Source organism: Manis javanica, chromosome 2, assembly GCF_040802235.1.
Source record: "Manis javanica isolate MJ-LG chromosome 2, MJ_LKY, whole genome shotgun sequence".
NCBI classification, from domain to species: Eukaryota; Metazoa; Chordata; class Mammalia; order Pholidota; family Manidae; genus Manis; species Manis javanica.
In genome coordinates, this window is record NC_133157.1 from 60,519,066 (window position 1) to 60,541,523 (window position 22,458).

At 41.5% G+C, this 22,458-nt stretch overlaps 1 protein-coding gene across 1 annotated transcript; it reads right to left on the reverse strand.

The window, feature by feature from the left end:
• Nucleotides 1-3,335: 3,335 nt before the first annotated feature.
• TPD52L3 (TPD52 like 3) lies at nt 3,336-4,022 on the reverse strand. The gene is given in 4 exon segments (XM_017664996.3): nt 3,336-3,466; nt 3,469-3,567; nt 3,570-3,674; nt 3,677-4,022. Coding segments are annotated over 4 exon segments (549 nt in total). The 5' UTR covers nt 3,891-4,022.
• Nucleotides 4,023-22,458: the final 18,436 nt, after the last annotated feature.

The window sequence follows — 22,458 nt, forward strand, 5'->3', positions numbered from 1 at the left end:
CAAGAGTGGGACATAGTCTCAGATGGTGACTGCATTGAGGGCCTAGAAGTTTTGACAGAGTGGCACTTATCTTTTTCTCTTACATTAGAGTTCATGGGGAAGAAGTGAAATTCTATGGCCCAGATGCAACTTACCTCATACCATAATAGAATCAACAAATGGGATCGACAGCCCCTTGATGGGTAGGGCCATCAAGCACATTGCCTAGTACTAACAGAAGGCCTACACAATTCTGGGTCAGTGGTCACTGCTCACCTCTCTGTAGTCCATGTAAGCCATGAGAATAGGTATGTGATATAGTTTCTCTCAAATCTGGAACTTAGAAGTAAAGTAGCTTCCACAAGTTCCTGGTGAATTTCTCTGGGAATGATGCTAGCAATATGCTGGGGTATGTATGATGCTAATGAGCAATGCCTTGGTACTCTATTCCTAACCTTGTCAGCTGCATGGGGTATGTAATCTGTTGGAATTAGAACTTTCAAACCTTGTCTTTACCTTCCTCTCCAACCCTTTCATCATATGGGCAATGGAAGACCAACAAAACTGATAGCCTCGCAATTTTGTTCAAATAACATTTCAACTAGTAGTTATCAGGAGTTGGGCCAGACATAGGGATGGAGCATCTTTGAGGATTTACATATTCCAGGAACTAATTAAAAGTTGTATCCTGAGGTGGCCACTATAAATTAAATAGACTTAAGCTATGCTACAAAATCCAGATAGGGTTGGATGAAAAGTAATGAAATTATGAAGGCAGACAGGCTAGCAAATGATGGGAAGCAATGCATAGGATGGATAGACACAAATGAAAGATAGAAATATGCAGGAGACCTTTGGTTTAGAGTCCACATGCTCATGGAGGCATTTTATTTGATGTCCATGGCTATTGGTGAAGATATACTGGAATTCAATAAAAGAACCAAAGCAAAAAAATGTGGAGCTCCAGTTAACATTGTTAGTATATCCTTGTCAACTGACAAACCTATCCATCCCTCTCTCCGATGCAGTTGTTTCCTAAGTCTGGGAGAGTCTACCTCTTAATACTTCTCATTCTGTTTCTATGGTGACCAGAGTGATCTATCTAAAACAACAGCTTTGACTTAAGTATCTTCAATGCCTTCCCATATCCTACAGAATTAAATCTAATGTGTAAGATAGCATATAAGACTATTTCTGATCATGCCCCTGCTTATTTCTCCATCCTCCTCTCTTGCTACTTTCCCTCTCTTTCCAAATGACTTATTAGTATTCCTTGGAACATGCCATTCTATTACATTCCTTCATGACTTAGTTCCTCTGGATATTGTCTGGAATGGTCTACTCTTGTCTGTCTGGCAAATTTCTGCTAGTCCTGTAACATTTCTGCCTCTCTGAATGCTTTCTGACCTAACAAGGCAGAGTTGAACACCCTTTCTTCACAGACTTCCTCTATTTTAGTACTTACTTCAGAAAATCTGTTTGTAGAGGGCATGGACTCTGTCTAACTAATGCCTGTGCCTTCAGAGCCTGGCACAGTGCCTGACACATAGTAGGGTCTCAAATTATCTTTGAATAGGGAAGTAAAATGCTTTGTTTAAAAGCCAGGGGAACTTGTAAACCAGTTCATGTTGTTGTTGTTGATAATCTCTTGGATCCAATATTTGATGTCCAAAGTATGTGATACTGATTCCTTCATTAATTCAACAAGTACTTATTGAACATGTACCCTAAGCCAGGAATGAGAATACAATGACAAACAAAAATAGATATGCTCTTTACTGCTCTCAGTTAAGGATTTTTTTGGGGAAACTATTACTGCATTTGTATGAGTTATTAAATAAAATAGAACATATTCTGGGTTTGGCCAATGATGTCAGTCTGATTTTCCCTTTCAAGGATTTCTGCAGTATGGGGTCAAATCCTTTGCCTGTTGGACTGCTTTGGTTTCATGCTTGCTGCAAGTTTGTCTCTAGTTTTTCAGTATAGAAAACCATTTTGGGTAATAAACACAACAAATTAAAAAAGAAACATGTAAAACAGTTGAACATCTTGTTTTAATTCAAGAAAAACTTTGTTTTTAGAAATCTGTAGAGGTTTGGAATACATCAGTTACTATATTTACTAAGTGCTTTTACATTAATAGTGGTATTTGGTTTTGTTTATAAAACCAAAGGAATATAGAAAGAGCATTCAAGAATCAACAAAACAGAATCATCTTCTTAGGCTGGAGGGACTACTTTAAACCAGTGAGATATTATCAATATATACCCAAGTAAATAAAGCTCCTAGTTCTCCTGCTGAAAGCCAGTAAGACATAAACTTCTACTTCAGACAATGTGATGGGAGGAATAAAGAAGCTGCCAGATCCTGGCAGGTTGAAAATGGAAAAGGAAAAAACAGAAAACAAAAAACAAAAGCCATCAAAGCTCCTGTGAAAAACAAATATGAGAAAATTCAAACAAACCCAAACTAGGTTCCTACAGGTTCCTACTATTCTGAAATCCCGTGGGGTCAGCTATAAACAAGGACAGACTTGGAATCCAGGCAGCCAGTGATGTGTAAATCAGTTAGGTCCATTCAAAAGCATAACAGCATTATATGGAATGGGCATGCTGTGTTAAATGTTGCTTATGACAAGAGTTTATCCTTCAAAGCAAACACAAGGCAAAATAAAGTTGCAATTTCAGCTTGAGTCCAAAGTAGTTAAAGATCTCCTAAAATGAAGCTAAATTTACTTGGCTTAATTAGGAGCTCTAAAAAAAATTAAGTTTTGTAAAAGTTATAGTATTATGTAACAATTAGTCTACCAATATTCTTTCCCCTCTCTGAGGGTCTCAGAGAAAAATGACAGTCTTGATCATCTTCTAAAAATAAAAACAATTGTATATCAAGCAGAGCTTTCAAGGTTCCTTGTGAGATTTAAGGACAAGGAAATGGGGAGGGAATAGAATTACAGATTATCTCATACCTTTACCCCATTCTGAACTGAAGCCTACTTTGGCCTTCTGATAGACTAGTTTTCCAAAAAAGAGTTTGGGCTTTGACCTAAGATCCCTCTGGAGCCATTCTTCTGACCATTTAAATGGAACCCCAAACACTGGCATGGTGATACATTTCATCTACAAACTTTAGTGTAAAATAACTGGGTACAAAACACTGGATTCTCTGTCTCAACAGCAGCAAATATCTGTGTACAAAATGGGCATTACTTTTCTCAAAACCTGATTCTGCCCATTTCCTATGTCAAGTTTGCCATTGTGACTTGGTTGCTTGTTTTTGATGAACAGAGTTGCAGTTATGAAGAGGGAAGGGAGTTCTTGCACTGGTCAGGTGGCCAGGCAAGGTTACCAAGGGACTTACTGGAGCTCCAGAAAAGGGAGCAGGTTATCCTCATTCTTTCTAACCAGATAATGTCCATTCCCAAGAACTGAATCATTCCCACTTCCTGAAACCGGGAGTGGGTCTTCCCCACTCTCTGCTGAAGAAGAAGGCAATCACTGCCAAGCTCTCTGCCACCTGCGACTCTGGACTTGCTTGTCACCATTAGACCTTGAAAGGATCTTAATGTGGCTGACTTCTTCATGTCTGCAACTTCCTGCAGATGGGAGAGCCCATGGTGGACAGGGCAGCTGATGTCTTCTGTTTCACATAGGCATTGGAGATCTGAACATTGTGCCAGCTCTTGGACAGATTCTCAGTCCCACCCAGGCTATGTGGCCCAACTTCCTTCTAAGCTCCATTCCGCCCCTCTCTTTGACTGCCAGCGCATGGTGTACAGTTACAATTTCCATCTCCAATTTAGTGAACTCAGATTTGAGCTTCTTTTGCTCAGCTTCTGTGAGATCCTCTGGTTCAGCAGTTAGGTGGGATTCATATACACCTGCAGAGGTCTCTGCTATGGCGCCTGGCATGAACTGAGAAAGAAGATCTGCATTAAGAGAGTCCAAGTCCAAGTTTTGGTAGAGAGAGTCAAACTCATGGCCAGCTGAGATATAATCCTTGTCATTAGAGTTGAAATCTAGGCCCACAGGTTCAGACTCTTGGCTGGTGGTGTAGAGCTCTCTGGCGGGACAGATCTGTATCTTGACCTGTGAAATGCGTGTGTTAGCTGGTGGGAAGAAGTCCTGGCATGTGGATGCCTCTGTCTGCAGGGTCCACTCCCAGGTGGGGGTAGGTAGCTCAGACCAGGTCGAGGTTTCAGAGGTGGGACATCTGACCTGAAGGCTTCAGTTGCAGAACCCAGGCCCAGCCTTGGTGCATCCTTCCCATGCAGCGGTGTTTGGGACAACAACCCCGTGAGGTAGGCAGTACTGCAATTATTATCAGAGAGGAAGTTTCCCTCCTACCACAGTAGATGACAGGTCCTGGCCTTGAAACTAAGTCTGATTCTCCTTACAGATGTCTTTCCATCACACCAACCATTTTTAAACCCTTTGGACTAACAGAATTTATGAAAAATTCCAATATATAAAATAAAAACTTCCCCAAAGTGGGGCAGGGAGTCTAAAACTCCTGCCTGGCATTTTCTCTTCCTAGGTTCCCAAACGATCCCCAAGAAACAACTAGAACCACTTATAAAGTGGATTTGAAGGCTCCTCAGAACTCTTTAGTCCAATAGTGACTAACAAACTCCCATGGCAAGAGGTATCAACTGTGCCAGAGGCTTGGGATAGTGGAACTAGAGAGTGAGTTTGACCAGTCACAATTGTCTGTTATTTTTGTGGGGAGAAGAAGGGAGAATGAATAAATCTATAATAGTTGTGTGAAATTTAAGTTTAATAAAAGCAAAGACTATTGTACTGTGAGAATTTAGGAGAGAGAGAATTAGATACCAAATGGACAGTGAATGGGTTTTCAATATTGCAGTTGGATTTTTGTTTCCAACCATCTACTCAAATTTCTGAAAGAATGTCTGCCCACTAACATGGTTATCCATTGTGTGAGCAGTCTGCACAGTAAAGTGGAAGTAGTTTAATAGGGTCTGTTAGGATGTCAACCCACCATATCCCTTATTTCTACTCACAACTTATAACTTATACAGTGAAAAAATCACGACTTTAATCCAGTGAGGACAGATGGTCAGATTTCACTTAGTTCATTGGCTGCCCATTCCCAGGGAACAGCCTTGAGCAAGTCCTAGATTCTAGTGATTTTGCTGGATAGTCTGGTAGTTCTTGCAAGCTTAATCTTGTGGAACGTGATATGATGTAATCCTTTGCAAATTTCAGCAATTTGCAACACTCATGCATGTGTGGCTACAGTGACATCTAGCTGGGCTTCCATACCAACTTCAGATCTCCTTTGGGTTTATATTCAATAACCCTTTCACATAACTCAGTAGTGTTTTTTATTATCTTGCCATCAATATGTGCCTCCTCAGCTTAAAATATAAGGATTATTCCTGCTGGAAACATGAAGACTGATGAGGGATTTAGCTATGTGTATAAATACCTAAAAAGGGCAGCAAGGGCTGCCTAAAACCATTTTGTTTCAGAGGATGGGCTTTTCCTCCATTACCTGTGGAGATACTACTGGTTTCAGGAATTCTCTGACTCTAAACCAGAATTCCTCTTTCAAAACTGAGCATGAAGGGTAAAGAAGTCTCTGCATTTAAGCTAAATAACATGGAACACCAACTGTCCCTTCAAAGTTGACATTCTAAATCACCAATTTGGTGATTTGAATTTGGACTTGATCATTCTTCTCTGAATTGTTCCTGCCACCAACCTCACTGACTATTTTCTTGTTTCCATGCGTCCTCTCTCTTCAATTCAAAGTATGAAATTCTTCATTAAGCTTTGATTCCTTTTGGTAGAGTAATGATTCCCCTCAAAGCAAAATTGACCTGACCTCTTTCAGCACTTCATTTCCAGATCCCAAATAAAAAAATGGCCTCTGGAAGAGGTCCTCCTAGCTAGCAATGTTCTGACCTCTTGAGTAGACCTCAACAAATAGGTAACACGGTGGAACAATTAATTTGTGAGGCTTATGCATAACCCCATACAAAACAACACTTATACTTTGAAAACATACTTTATCAAATGAAACTTAACTTATGTGATTCTAACCACTTGTTTGAATAAACTGTTCCTTTAAGGTGTAAAATACCAAACTATTGTCACAATGGTTTTAGAATTTCATGTCTTTAGACAATGAAATCATATGTATCATATAGGAAGACTCACAAACCTGTTCATCTAAAACTGAAAGCTTTATGATGCAATTTAAGCACTAAAAATAGCCAATATATATGATTCAGTAACTTACGAAAAAAGAGCTTGAGAATGGTTTTTAATCCTACAGTGGTTTGCTATCTTTTTGTTTCCAAGGAAGATGTTATTGACCCATTTTTAGTAAAGAATGAATTTTAAGTTATTTCTCTAGAAAGAGCAATGGTTATACACCAATCCTTTTAAGTGTAACAAATGCCACTGCAAAATGATGGAGTTTTTTTTTTTAATGTTTAGAAGCTTATATGCTATGTTTTATAAATAAATTATTGAAACTTGAATGTAGAAGCAAAGCCATACCCTTCACCAGGTCTGGAAGTGAGAATGTAGTATTTGATACTTGAGTTTAGAAATGATTAGGGGCTTGTACTAGTGCTGGCAGTTTTAGCCATTTGATTTCTTTTGTTATAGTAGATAAATATAGAGCTTCCTGATTACATCAATTTATAAAATAATCCACACTGGTGGTTCAGATCACTTCTAAAGAACCAACAACTCACCCTGTAGTCCAGTCATTTGCATTGCTAGATTAAACCATAGTGAGTTTTATTTCTATTATTAGAAACAAAATAGGGCTTTATTTCTATTATTACAGAGCTACTACCATGAACATTTTGTGCATTTTAGCTGAATACCAGGAAAAAATCTTTAAATATTTAATTGAGCCTGAAAATAAGGCATATAGTTAAGTCCTAATCCAGTCAGAATGTTTCAAGAGTAGGAGGAGAAAATTGGTAGTTAGGCTTTTCTTGTGGAAAGCCAGAATATTATACTTTATTTCAGTTTGCAAGTTATTTTTACTACCTCACATCATAACCCAGCTTCATCAATAATATATGCAGTGAGTCACCTCTCAATAGATATTCCCCAGCATGAACTGGTATATTTGTTGCAATTTACAGCTGCGGGTGTTATTGTTAGCAATCCTCATATTTCAGTAGTTGAACTGATCTTCATTTAGGACTAAAATGACATTTCTTTCTAGCAGCCCTCCTACGTAGACTAATTAGTTTTTAAAAAGATACATAATATGGTATATTATAGGATAATTTTTCTCTCTGAAGCCCAAACATATACTATCAGGATATTAAATTTGAAGCTTATTACTGTCATTCACTCTCTTTGGTGTTATATATAATTGTGGCAGGAGTCCCTGGGGTTATAAAATTAAAATTCAGAATCTGATTGATCTGAAGCACCAATTCCTCATCCCCACAAGTGTCCATTTGCATGAGTTGATATGTATGGGATGAAAGGACTTGTTAGAAGGAATTTTGTGTACAGATCCTCAGAGGTACAAGAAGAGGGAGATGAAGAGATGAAGAGAAAGGAAAGGAAAATGATCAAAAGATGTAGGAATGTCCTTAGATTAAAAATGAAGATTCTCCTTGTTGGAAACATGGAACTTGTATGTATAAAGGCCTACAAAGGGTAGCAAAGCCTCCTTAAACATTACATTTTGTTCCAGAGAATGGACTTTTCCTTCCATGCTTGCAGAAACACTAGTGGTTCAGGAATTCTCCCAGACTGTGATCCCAAAACTGTCCTCTTAATGCTGAAAATGAAGGATGACGAAGCCCATGAACTAAATTAAATAAAGGGCAATATGGCAGACTTCAGGGGGAATTTTACAATGGATGATGTTTGCATTCCCTTTTTTATTTGGGTGAGGAAGGTTGACAGGAAGAGATTCTCCTTTCCCAGAAGTAGTTTTGACCTTTGTTTTTTTTTAATGTTGGAGGACAGCTTGCTGAACGGCAAGTCCTAGGGGCAACAGTGGGGAGTCATCTAAGAGAAAAATGTGGGCAAATCTGGCACATGAGCCAGAAAAGATTTGGTCAGTTATTGGCTGGTTAGTGTAGGTCATCTGTGCTCTGCCAGGGTACTGACGGCTTGGCAAGTTTTTCTAGTCAGAATCTTAGAAATTAAGAGGATGCCTTAAAAGAGTGCAGAGGACTGTGAAAAGACAAGATTGACACTTGCTTCTCACTGTCACCCTCCTCCCCAGCCAAAATACTTCCTGGATTACATGGAGTTTCAACAAAAGTGCAGACTGCTGCTAAAATGTCTGCAGGGGGCCCAGATTACTTGACCCCTAACTAAGCAGGAAAATATATTTGGAGGATGTTTAGAATTTGAGTACCAGGAAATTTACCTTCCCTCAAATGACTGAGCACAGAGTGGACATCTACAGAGAGGACAGAGCAGAAGCACGTTGGAAGGGCTGGACCCAAGTATATAAGACTCCCAGAAGTAACTGGGGAGACTTGGGGGGTTGCTGAAGTCCTGAAGCTTGGCACTAAAGGTTTAGAACCAGAAAAACGTGGGTGTGAAAGCAGTTTGACTCACTTGTATCCATAGACTGCAGAGGCCTGGGGACAATCAAGCTATTAATAGAAAACTCACCATTTTTAAAGGTTATGAACATTGTGGTAAATTTGCTATAACATGAAAAACCTAAGGCCTAGATTTTACTCCCTAGTTGCTTAGCTATTCTTGTCTTAAAACTGTCATGCCTGCTATGGCAACAGCATAATTACTTCATTTCCTCAATTCTGAGACACAATCAATTGTGAGATGTATCTTTGTTTAATAAGAGGTTTCTAGGAGGAAAACCCTGCTATATTAAGTTATACATTGATTTTAAGATGCAGTCCCAGTTTTAGAGACATTAAAGTGCCACAAAGTGCATCTTAATTGAAGAAATAAAGTAGTAATGCAGCAAGCTACAAATGCTAATGGTTCTGCTTGATTCTTCTACTGGAATTTAGAATGGACCTTCATTTGCACTGGTTCCTCTTTCCTTTCTGAAATAAAGGATAGAGGGGAAACTAGCATTTATTAAATATCTGTTATAATAATAATAAAAAATAATGTAGACATCTAATGGTTTTGACTGCTTGGTATGTGTCAAGAATTGTTCTAAGTGCTTTCCATGTGTTATTTCATTTAATCATCATCATAATCTTGATAGGTAAGTATTAGAAATACCATAAATCTCTGTGAGACTCAGTTTTCCCATTTTTGCAGATCAGGAAACTTAGATGAACAGAGAGTAATTTATCTGAGGTCACATAGTTATTAAGTGGCAAACTTGGGATATTAATCTATAATCCTAGGGATGTTTAGGGTTTTTTATTAAACTGATTTTTTACTTTTCATTATTTCTTACAAATTCTGAAATATATCATGCATAAAAAAGGAAATATATGTAACTTTAAAAAATTATAAATATAAATAACTGCATACTCACCACTCAACTAAGAAATATTATTTCAGTATTTTTAAAGCTCACTATATGTCCTTTTCATTTTCTTTCCTTCCCCCAGTTAACCTCTACTCCAAACTTTGGGGTGACCATTTCTTTTTTTCTTTTTAAGTTTTTACCAGCTATGTATGTGTATATGAACAATATATTACTTAGTTTTGCTTGTTTGAGGATTTTATTTATTTATTATTGAGGTATGATTGATGTATTGCATTGTATTAGTTTCAGATGTACATATAATGATTTGATATTTGTATACATTGCAAAATGATCACCATAGTAAATCTAGTTAATATCTTTCACCATTTTTGAACTTTATATATCATACCTTATGTATTATTCTGTGACTTGCCCATTGTTTTTAAGATTCATCCTTGTTAGTGGTATTGCTATAGTTCATTCATTTTTCACTCCTATATAGCAGTTCAGGTATGCATATACCACAATATATTTATAGCGTGCAGTTTATCTATGAAAGTTGTTACTGAAACTCTGAGTGACTTGAAGGTCAGTTTCTCTGGTGCACCACCCCAGGCTTCAGGCCTGTCTGAATTATATTTCTGTACATACACTTAATGTTTTCCTGTACACATGATTTCATATTTGTTCATAATAGACTTTTTCCTTCCTGAAATGCATCCTGAAACATATTTGAGGTGTTATCCCTCCAGCCTCATGTCTTCCATCATGCATTTTATATCCTAGGCATGCTAAATTACTACAGTTCTGAAAACTGCAAGTTCACCATGCTCTCTTGCCTCTTTGCTCATGTTGCTCTTTCTGTCTGGAATGCTTATTCCTGGCTAACAATTGCCAACCTATCAGGAGTTGTCTGGCTACAAAAGCCTTCCTCCACTACATTCTAGTTTGGGGCTTCTCCCTGAGCTAACAAATTGGGCTTCCTGCTGTCATCTCAGGGTTTAGTAAGAGTTGGTTTTTCAAAGAGTCCAATATATTACTGAACAAAATCACATAGTTGTACTTGATGCCTGGAAAGACTGTATAAAAGGTCTGTTTTGTATAATTGTACTATAATGGTCAGGAAACATGGAAATACCACTTAGAATTGTCACTACTCAACTTTTAAAATGTCCTTAGGTTGGGGGTAGGGCACAAATCACATCCTTGATAGTAAAAAAAAGATATAAATACATGCTATTTTCATTTGCTTTACGGATTTTTTGGCTAGATTCCAGAGCCCTTTTTCCAAGAGCAACAAGGTAAAACCCCCCTTCCTTGCCTGGAGTTAGATCTCTGCCAAGGGACAGAAAATGGTTTCCTCTTTGTGTTTCTTTACCTATTAGACATCTCATCAAGAAATATCTCAAGGGGTGGATGTAGATGGGAAGTAAAAATCAAATTAGTTGGTTACACTTTAAAAAATAACTTTTTGATTTTTTAATAGTTTTAGATTTAGATAAAAGTTGCAAAGAAAATACAGAGAATTGCTATATTCCTCTCAACTGATTTTCCCTCTTATTAGTATCTTACATTACCGTGCTCCATTCATTTCATCTAAGGAACCAACCAATATTAGTATATTACTATTAATCAAATCCACAGTTCGGATTAACTAGCTATTCCTTAATGTCCTTTTACTATTCCAGGTTCCCACCTACAATAACACATTACATTTATTTCTTAGTGTCTTTTTAGCCTCCTCTGCTCTATGACAGTTTTTCAGACTTAACCTTGTTTTTGATGACCTTGACAGTTTTGAGTAGTGTTGGCCAAGTATTTTGTAGAATGCCTATCAATTTGAGGTTACCTGATGTTTTCCTCATGGTTACACAGGGGTTATGGATTTGGAGGATGATGACCACAAAGGAGAGTGCCATCTCATCACATATCAAGAATATCAATATGACTTATCACTGAGTTTTCAAACGTTTTGTATCTGTAGTTAAATGGCTGGGTGATGAGAGCATAGATGTTGGAGTCAGAAGATTGAATTCAGATCATAGCTCTGTCATTTATTAGTGTGTGATTTAGGAAAGTTACTTAATCTATTCCTTAGTTTCCTCATCTGTAAAGTGAGGATAATAATAGTGTCTACATCTTTAAATTAGTAAGTATATGAAAAACACTTAGAGCAGTGTCTGGAATAGAGGAAGTAGAATATAAGTTTTGATTATTGTTGATATTATTGACTAACAGGAGTTGTGTGTTTCTATTATGTATGTCTTCCTGTTTCTTTTTAACTCAGAAGATTACATTGTTGGTGTTTAGTGATTTAAAAAAAAGGTCACAGACTGTCGCGCGCCCCGTCCTCGCCGGCAAGAACAGCACGCAACAACAGCAGGATTCTTCTGCAGAAAGCTTTATTCTTCAGCTCTTTGTGAAACAAATGAGTTGGGCAGGACCTAGAGGGGAAGGAGAGGCTTGCTTACTTATATAGTTCTCATGCTCTGACCTGGTTGGTGTGGCTCCATATGCCTTATTAGCATAACAATTTGGTGGGTCTCATTGGTCCTTATGCCAAGGCACAATTAGCATGTAGTTTAGTGGTATGGGATGATTTGTCATTAGGAAGTTCGGGGCCTTCCGGCTGCCCTGCATTGGGCGCTATTTTCTGAGCGCGGCTGCCAACATCTCCCCCTTTTTTGTCTAACAGAAGCTCAAGGCGGAACTTGCCAGCAGAGGCGGAGACAGAGGCCTGACCTCCATCATACTTCCTGATGCCCCCTTTTTGGAGAGGGGTTCTGGGCATCTACCCCTATGCAGTCAGGCATGCCTCTCAGAGGGGTCCAAGACCTCTTGCAGTGCTTTGCCTCGCATCCTCTGGCTGGCGTTGGGACCGCTTGGTACAAAGGGTTTGGACCTTTTTTCTCAACCCTCTTGCACCATGAGCTTCTTAAAGAAAGCTGTGATTAAGCATTGAGGTACTCGGGCCTGGTGCAGTGCCACATGGGCTCAGGGTGCAAGAGCTACCTCAAGCTAAAGCTGAGCTTCCTTCTTAAGCATATTGAGCCACACTTGGGGAGAGGCGCCAACGTCTATCGCCATTAGGGCTTGAGCAAAGATCACCTTGTCCTGCTTATGTTGGTTGCGGAGTCTGCATAACAACCAGAGTAGGAGCATGAGACCTCCAAGCATGAACACGCCCATCCCAGCCATGCCCGCCCACTCCTTGACGTGGGAGAGAGCTCTGAGGAACCAGGAAGAGAGTCCTTCCGCTACGGAGATATCTAGACGGGTGGAGTTGATGTGGATAATTTCTCGCCGCAGCTCTTCTAGTGTCCCATCGAAGTCTTGGGACCAGTTTCCTGAAAGATACTGGGACAGGTCTCGTGACAGATTAGCTGCCCGTGTAAAATTTTCATATTGAATGCTAGTGATGCAGAGGGCACGATATTTCCGCTCACATCCCAATTGGGCCATTTGCCAGAGCACCTCCATTTGTTCCTCCACGAGATCTATGCGTTGATTGAGGATCGTTATTCCTCCTTTCAGTTTGCCATCAAGTGTGGACTGTTGGTCCAGGGCAGAAGCTACTGAGGCTGCAAGGTTATTGAGCTCTGTAGCCGATTTGATGGAGGTGTCTAAAGCTATACCAGCGGCGGTGGCTGCGACCGCGGTCGCGGAGATCAGGAGCACTATGGCGGCTGTAACGCCGAAATCGCGCCTTTCTCGAAACAGAGTCATGGTGTTGGGGGCGTCTACGGGAACAGGGACCCAACGGGGGATGCGGACTACCAAAGCATTGGTAAAGTTACGCGCATCCCAACACTGAGACAGAAAGCAGGTTTCATTGGAGCAGGAGTCAAAGCTACTATTGGATAAGATAAACAGAAATGGGGGGTATACGCATACTGGAGAAGGTGGAAAAAGGGAATTAGGTGACTCTGGACCTGATTTTGCTGAACACGTGTAGTTCTCGTTGTTATGGGTCATGGTCATGTTCCAGTGTGCGCGCGTGTGGTTGTTCTCGCACCAAAAGGTGATATTTTTTACACCGATTCCCCCACCCTGGAGGGCGGAAAAGGGGGAGAGGTCGGTACACGAGCCATTGACTCCACACAGCATCCATTTATGGAAGGGGTTCATGCTCAGCTGCTGATGAAACTCACCTTCGAGCACCTTTACTGGCCACCAAGCCTCATTGGCTGGCCGTCCCTCCATATCTGGGGAGATGGTAAACTCCTGCCTCTCAGTTGCCCACGTTACTACAGTTGACTGACAGTCAGTCCAGGGCCACAGCTCTCCCTCATAGTCGCCCACACAATGGGGAGGCATATTTGGGTTGACGAGGCCTGTCGGTGGAATTGTTCCTGGGAGAGTGTACAAATGTGCCATTGATCCAGAGAACCATCTGGTGGATAGTCATGTTCTTATAGGGCGGGCTCCCTTCCTTATTAGGCCCTTCAAATTTAGCTGACATAACGGGGAGGCCACTGGCCTCTAGAATTATGTCACTGAACCATCCGTATTTCCTCTGTTTCAGGGAGATACAGCCAGCTAGATTCTGAGTGGTGAAGCATAATGACCCATTAGTTACGAAGGATCGGTTTTCTCCCAACGGGGCTGTTAGGGTGTCCTTTTCTAGGTAGGGCAAGTTCATACTAGAGTTGGTGGTGAAAAAGCAGGGAAAAACGGCTGCATTGAAACGGACAGGCATAGGCTTAGGAAAGGCAGACAGGATTCCCCATCTCAATACTCCCTGAGTCGGGGTCTCCAGTGTCAGGAGCAGGGTCAGGAGGTACAGCGAAGTCATCTCCTTTGTTTAGGACTTTCCTCGTTAGGCGCTCCGGGATCCAGAAGGGATTTTCTTGACCCTGGGGGAAAACACACACAGCTCCCCTGGATCTGATTATGATTGGATCCGGGCCCTTCCATTGGTTAGATAACATGTCCTTCCATTTTACTAGTTCTTGTGGGTCTTTTGGCCACTGATTATGGCGATCCGCTGCTGTATGGCCTTGAGCATCCAGATTCAAAAAATTTATAGTGAAAAGTACTAGGGCTGTGGCAGTTTTTGGTGTGGGGGGTATATCCTCAATTCCCCCTTTTTGTTTAAGTAAATAGGATTTGAGCGTGCGGTTCGCGCATTCCACAATCCCTTGACCCTGTGGGTTGTAGGGAAGGCCAGTGATGTGTTTGATCCCCATACGTTGACAAAATTGAGCAAATTTTGTAGAGGTATAGGCTGGGCCATTATCTGTTTTCAGGATTTGTGGTAAGCCCCATGTGCTCCAAGCTTCAAGACAGTGCTAGATGACATGGGAAGCTCTCTCTCCTGACAATGGGGAGGCAAAGATGACTCCTGAACAAGTATCCACGGATACGTGTACGTATTTAAGTTTCCCAAAAGGTGAAAAATGCGTCACATCCATTTGCCAAACTTGTAAAGGCCTAATACCTCTGGGGTTGATCCCAACATGAGGTGTGAGAAGGAAGCTGCAGCAATGTTGGCAGCTAAGGACAATGTTCCTAGCTTCAGCCCTGGTTATGCTAAACCGCTTGCGCAGCGTTTCGGCAGTGACATGAAATTGTGTGTGGAATTTTGAAGCTGTGGTGATAGGGTCTAGCAGGGGAAAAGCTATGCTTCTGGTTGCGAGGTCTGCCAAGTGGTTGCCTTGGGTCATAGGCCCGGGAAGGCCTGAATGTGCTCTGATATGAGTTATATACAAAGGAGATTGCCTATGAAGTAGTGCTGATTGTATCTGTTTGAACAAAGTGGCTACTGGGCTGGACGCTTTGATTAGCCCGGCCACTTCTAGAGATTTGACTGCATTAACTACATAACAGGAGTCAGACACAATATTTAAAGGTTCAGGAAAGATTTGTAGGACCTCTAAGACTATGCGACATTCCACTATTTGTGGAGTGTCAGGCGTGTAGCCTTTTGTCACAACTTTGCCATCATGGACATAGGCACCTGTGCCTGTCTTAGACCCGTCCGTGTAAACTGTTTTTCCATGAGGCAGCGGGGTTAGGCTAGTGACCCGAGGGAATACTAGGAGATGATTTTTGGCGAAGTTGATGAGGGGATGTTTAGGGAAATGATTATCAAAGGTTCCTGAGAAACTGTAAGCAAGTATGGCCCAATCATCGTTCATAGCACATAATACTTGTATCTGTTCTACGCTGTAAGGGGTTATAATTTAGGCTGGAGCCTCTCCGAAATGTGTCATGGAGGTTTTTACTCCTCTCAAAGCAAGTTTGGCCACGGCTGCTGGATAGTACTCTATTGTCCTAGCCTGAGAGGCTTGGGGATGAATCCAGATCAGTGGGCCGTGCTGCCATAAGACTGCTGTTGGCAGCTCTGGGGTGGGAAGGACACACAACTCAAAGGGTTCATTCAATTGAACCCTATTTAGCTGTGCTGTCATCAAAGCCTGTTCCACTTTGCGAATGGCTTGTAATGCCTCAGGTGTGAGGGAGCGCGGTGACGTTAGTTGTGGGTCTCCTTCTAGGATTTTAAACAGTGGTGTCAACTCAGTGGTGGGTATCTTTAAGTATGGGCGCAACCAATTAATATCCCCTAGGAGTTTTTGGAAGTCATTCAAATTTCGCAACTGATTATGTCTTATCTCAAGCTTTTGGGGGCAAATTACATCTGTGTAAATGGTTGCTCCTAGGAATTTGCTAACACTAGATTTTTGGACCTTCTCGCTTGCTATATTCAGTCTCCAATTTTCTAGGGATCTAGTGAGATCTATATATGCTTCTTCTATTTCCGCTGGTTGTGGGGAGCAAAGAAGGATGTCATCCATGTAATGGATGATCTTTAGCGTGGGATAGGTCTTACGAATTGGGTCTAGCGCCCGCTGAACATACAGTTGACATATGGTGGGACTATTTGCCATTCCTTGAGGGAGGACCTTCCACTGAAATCTGGCATCGGGTTGTTCATGGTTAATAGCTGGCAAAGTAAAAGCAAATCTTTCCCTGTCCTTGGAGCTTAGAGGTATAGAAAAGAAACAATCTTTAATATCTATTATGAGCACTTTCCATTCTTTGGGTAAGGCAGAGAGGAGTGGCAGTCCCCGTTGTACGGGTCCAAGCATTCTCATTTGAGCATTTACTGCTCTCAGATCATGAAGCAACCTCCATGATCCTGACTTTTTCCTGATTACAAATATGGGTGTGTTCCATGGGGACACAGAGGGTTCTAGGTGTCCCACTTGGAGCTGCTCTTGCACTAAGCAATGAGCTGCTTCTAATTTTTCAGAGGATAGGGGCCACTGAGGAACCCATACGGCCTCCTCTGTGAGCCAAGGTATGGGCATGGCATCTTCAATGGCCCCTATGAAAAACCCAGGCCGTGACGGTCATTCTTTACTTTGGGCAGGATGGGCTCTATGCGTCCCTGTTGGTGTTTCCCCAGCCCCTTGCCAGGGATGTATCCCATGTCCATCATCATGCCTTGGGCGGGGGTGGAGTATTCATTAATGAGTTTGAGGCCTAAGTCTCTCATGACATCCCTCCCCCATAAATTGACCGGTAGAGGGAGTACATAAGGGGTGACTGTACCCTCTTGTCCTTCAGGGGCTCGCCATTTCAATGGTTTGGCACTAATTGAAGGGCTTGACTCATATCCTAAACCTTGTAATGAATGTGAGGATTGGGTCACAGGCCACTTGGAGGGCCACCAGGTTGCAGAGATAATACTTTTATCTGCTCCAGTGTCTAGGATTCCCTCAAAGCTCTTTCCCTCTATTTGAAGAGTTAATTTTGGTCTGTCTGCTAAATCTAATACTATGAAGGCTGAATCCCAGTCAGAGGAGCCGAAGCCCCTTTCTCCCCTCTCCGTGTTGGTAGCAGGATAATTGGCGTGGAGACTAGGTAAAACTAAGAGCTGGGCTATGCGGTCTCCCGGGGATATAGGATAGATTCCTCTGGGAGCCGAACACATGATTTTTACCTGTCCTTCATAATCTTGATCTATAACTCCGGGATGAACTACCAGGCCTTTCAATGCAGCAGAAGAGCGCCCTAGGAGTAACCCAATGGTATTTGGTGGTAGGGGGCCTTTAAAGTCTGAAGGGATAGGCTGAACTCCCATCTGTGGAGTCAACACTATTCTGGTGGTGGCACGGATGTCCAATCCCGCGGAACCTGAAGTGGCTCTCCTTGTTGTTCCCGAATGACACTTGCGTGCTGGTTGCCCCATATATTTGCGGGCCCTGGTGACGGGGGCCCCTCTGGGCGTTTTTTGGCAGTTCTAAGGGTTTCCCTTCTATATCTTTAATAGACCGGCACTCATTGGCCCAATGCCTGCCTTTCTTACACTTAGGGCACAACCCAGGGGTCTTTTGGGTTGTTTGCTCTGAAACTGGGCTCTTGCATTCTCTCTTTATATGCCCTAATTTCCCGCATTGAAAGCATTTGATACTTCTGTTAGTGATCCTGGCTTGTTTGTGGCTCTGTAATATGGCCGCGGCTAGGCCCGCATTGGTGAGTGGCCCTCCTATTTCTCTACAGGCTTTCAACCAGGTGTGTATCCCTTTTTGTTTCCAGGGTGTTATCGCCTGTCTGCATTCCTTGGTACATTGTTCAAATACTAATTGCTCCACTAGGGGCATTGCTTGTTCCTGATCTCCAAATATTCTGCCTACGGCCTCCATCATACGAGCGACAAAGTCAGAAAATGGCTCGCTCGGCCCTTGAATAATTTTTGTCAAATTGCCGGACACTTCTCCTTTGTTGGTGAGGGCTTTCCATGCCTTGGCGGCGCACGTGTTTATTTGTGCCTATACCTGTAAGGGGAAGGCGGTCTGGTTGGCTACCCACTGTCCTTGGCCCGTCAGCATATCATATGACCACGCAGGCTGTCCTTCGGCCGCGTTTGCGCGTGCCTGGGTCATACTGATATCATGCCACAATGCCTTCCATTCTATGTATTGCCCCATACTAGAAAGGCATGCCTTAGTTACATATTGCCAGTCTGCGGGTGTCATGGCTGTCTCTGTTAATCTCTCAACTTGTGCTATGGTATAGTTGGCACTGACCCCATACGCTCGGACGGATTCCGCTAAGTCTTTAACTTGTTTATGACTCAGGGGTTGGTGAGAGCGTACACCGTTATCCTCAAATACAGGAAACATTTGTCTAATTGCCTGAAGAGTATCTGGGTGGCAAAAGGAGAGTGCGCCACTCACGTAAGGTGGCGGGGCAACGGGCGTCGGGGGACACCCTACTTTCATTTTTTCCTTGGTCCGCTTTTCAACTTTGCTGGTTCCCTTACTTCTGCACTCTGCGGTTTTATTTTCTTCCCCTTCCTCTGCGGACGTTAATTCCTCCTCAGATTCCCTATTGGAGAGTTGGAGGTCCCTCAACTCTTTCCAGGGGTATTTACTATTTTCTCCGAGGCGATCGTCACTCGCTTCTCGGGGCTCTTTTGCTTTTGCCCTAGGCGGGCTTTCTCCCTCACTCTGGGGTTTCTTTACTTTCGTTTTTGTGGCCTTTTTTCGGCCGCGCGCGCTCTCTGTTTCCTGTTCCGTTTCTGACATGCTCTCTTGGATATCTGTCAATGCTCTCTGACCTTCTTTTATTACCTTTTCACATCTCTCATCTTGCAGACAAGCTCTAATCGGTTTCCAGAGGGGCCTGGTGCCTCCCCTCAGGCTACCCTCCTCCTCCTCTCTATCAAGATCTTTCCCCAGTTTGTCCCAGCTCAGGATTGAGAGGGACCCTGAACAAATGAACCAGGGGGCCACACGGTCTATCTCCTTCACAAAAGATCCTAAGACTTTGCTGGAGACCTTCAAGTTTCGCTCTTTGAGAGCTGTCTGCAGCGCCGTGACTAATGACGGTGCATTCCCCATGGTGCCTCCTTATTTACAGAGAACCATCAACCATTATCCTAAAAAGCAGGGGCCTCTCGGAACTTACCCCTCCGGGCTTTCTTCTGACCTGCAGTTCTGAATCCTCTCCAGATGTCTGAAGGGTCCTCCCTGTGCCGGTGATGTTCTGGTCCCCGGGTTTCGGCACCACTTGTCGCGCACCCCGTCCTCGCCGGCAAGAACAGTACGCAACAACAGCAGGATTCTTCTGCAGAAAGCTTTATTCTTCAGCTCTTTGTGAAACAAATGAGTTGGGCAGGACCTAGAGGGGAAGGAGAGGCTTGCTTATATAGTTCTCATGCTCTGACCTGGTTGGTGCGGCTCCATATGCCTTATTAGCATAACAATTTGGTGGGTCTCATTGGTCCTTATGCCAAGGCGCAATTAGCATGTAGTTTAGTGGTATGGGATGATTTGTCATTAGGAAGTTCGGGGCCTTCCAGCTGCCCTGCATTGGGCGCTATTTTCTGAGCGCGGCTGCCAACAACAGACAACTTGGGTTTTAAACTTTGAACACCGGAAGATCTTTGTCTTACTGTTTCTTGGAGTTTTGAATTATGCCTAAAATATTGTACTTTCCCTTAAACTTTGCTGTGTCTGTCAATGAGAATGTCTTGCAGAACATTCCTTTACCTGTTTTCATTATAATTTTGTGTATATAATTCAGTTATTTGGCCTGTGCTATAATCACTTACAATTTGTAAATTCTCTCCAGAATGCTGGCTCTTTTAGCCATTGATCCACTGGTATCTATCTGGTTCTCCAGGCCTTGAATGCAATGCTGATTAATAATATAGGAAAAAGAGTTACTATTGTTTTCTTCCCTTTGACCCAAGCAAAAGAATCCCAAAGTGGTTTTAGCATTTATTGGTATTACAAATGAAGGTTTAATAATGTTCACTACATAGTTAATGGTTGATCTTATCACCACCAAAAAGGGAAGAGAATTGCATTTACAAATCTGTATGTCAGCTTTCTACATTTTCCAGTTTTCTATTTACAATTCTAAGTGATAATTTTGAATACTGATTCTGAATATTAAAATATATTCTTTTGCTGTTGGGATTTTGAAAATTTCATTTGAAACTGCAACATGTTTTATGCAAATCAAAATATACATATTTTAAAATATTTTTGTCTAATGAATTATTTTTTTCATGGAAATGGTATCATGCTGGCTGTTAGTCTATTTTCTTTTTGCTTTGTTTCTTGCTTATTTTAGTCAGTAGAATAGAAGCATTTATAGAGAGTCTGTGTGTGTGTATGTGTCTGTATGTGTGTGCATGAGTGCATATGTGTGCAAGTGGATGCCCAGCATGGTCATGTTCATGCATTGGATCAACAAAGAGAACTTCTACATTTACTTTTAGTAGCAGAAGACATTTTTACTGAATACTTAGTATGAACCACACACTCTTTTAAACACTTCACGTGTTTTATCTCATTTGATTATTAAAATAATCCTATGAAGTTATTATTATTGTTCCCATTTTTACAGTTGAAGAAACTGAGACAGAGAAGGGTTAAGTAACTTGCCCAAATTCACAGAGCTAATAAGTGGCAGAGCTGGAATTCAAACCTAGGTCTATCGGACTCCAAAGTCCATTCTTATTACCACTGCATGTTCCCTGGAACATCCCCATTATACTATTTTTCTTTTGAGATATAGCATATATAATTCTCATAATGTCTTTGTATGTAAGAATATATCCTTCTAGACTTAATTTTAAAAATTGGTATGTAACTGCATAAAATGGCCAAATCTTGAGTGTATAACCCAAGGTTCTTGTATATAGGTACCCACCCATTTAACTACCCTGAGATCAAGACATGGAGTATTTCTAACATTGCAGAAGACTGTCTCAAACTCCTTTCCAACCACAGCCATGACACACACAAGTAGTTGCTAATCTGGCCTCTATCAACATACATTTTGCCTGTTCTTTATAGCCTATCAATGGAATCATACAACAAACACTTTTTTTGTGTGTGACTTCTTTTATTTAAAATTATGTCTGAGATTTACGTGTTTATTTGTTATGCATCTTTTTTGCTACATATAATATCCTTGTAAAGCTAAATTTCCCTCTGCCTGTAAAAGTAACACATTTTCAAAGCAGAGAATTTGGAAAATAGGAAATAACACAGAATGGAAAATAAAAATGACTGGTGACTTCATTAACCAGAGATAATTATTGCTAAAGCTTTTGATTATATCCTGCCAGGCATTTTTTCTTCTATGCGTATATGATACTAGATTTGGATTATATATACATGTAGGGAAGGCCCTTCACCGCTTTCCCTACTGTTCTAGGGACAGCTGTCTGCTGCTTCACCCCAAATACGTTGCGCCTTGTATGGAACCAGGTATGTCTGGCCTTGAAAAACCTGAAAACACAGCATGTTGTACCCATGAAAAAAAGAGCTAAATAAGGGCCTTGAAGGCTAGACACCTGGCCATGAAGGCCACATGCATGCTCATCTTCAATACTTATGTAACCATAAATTAGCACTGTAGCAGTATAAAAAGTACAACTTTATGCAAAATAAAGTGGCGTCTTTGGAGCACCCTCCATGACGACTCCTGCTGCCTTCTTTGCTCTTCGCATTGCCCCAAAACCTCAAAGGCAATCCCCGGACCCCAACATGGAAATGGTACCACCATTTCCTGTTTTATGACCTGTTATTTTCTCTAATTAGTTTATCATGAATATTTTCCTTGTCATTAAACATACATTCATTACAATGATTTTAAAATATTTTTAAAAGCATTTTTATTAAAAAAAATTTTTTTTGGTGGTGATGAGGGAATATGTAAAACAGTTACAAGGCACAAAATTCAAAAGATACAGAAAGGTAGGCAATGAAAAGTGTCTCTTCTATTCTTATCCTAGTCACTACCACCCCTGTCCTCCATCCCATCCCCCTCTAGGATCCAGTGTTACCAATTTCCAGTGTACTCTTCTAGTGCTCTTCTTTGTGTGTGTGTTTGTGTGTGTGTGTGTGTGTGTGTGTATATATAGAAACACACACATATATGTGGGTAAAATTGCAGTATTTCGAGAATCTCTCTTTAGTGTATCTCCATACAGTGGGTATTTCCAGCGTGTGTAGAGAAGTAGCCCATCTCCATATCAATAGGTGATTACAAAGGGCCAGTGAGGGCATATCTGGACCAGAAAGGTTGGGTGGG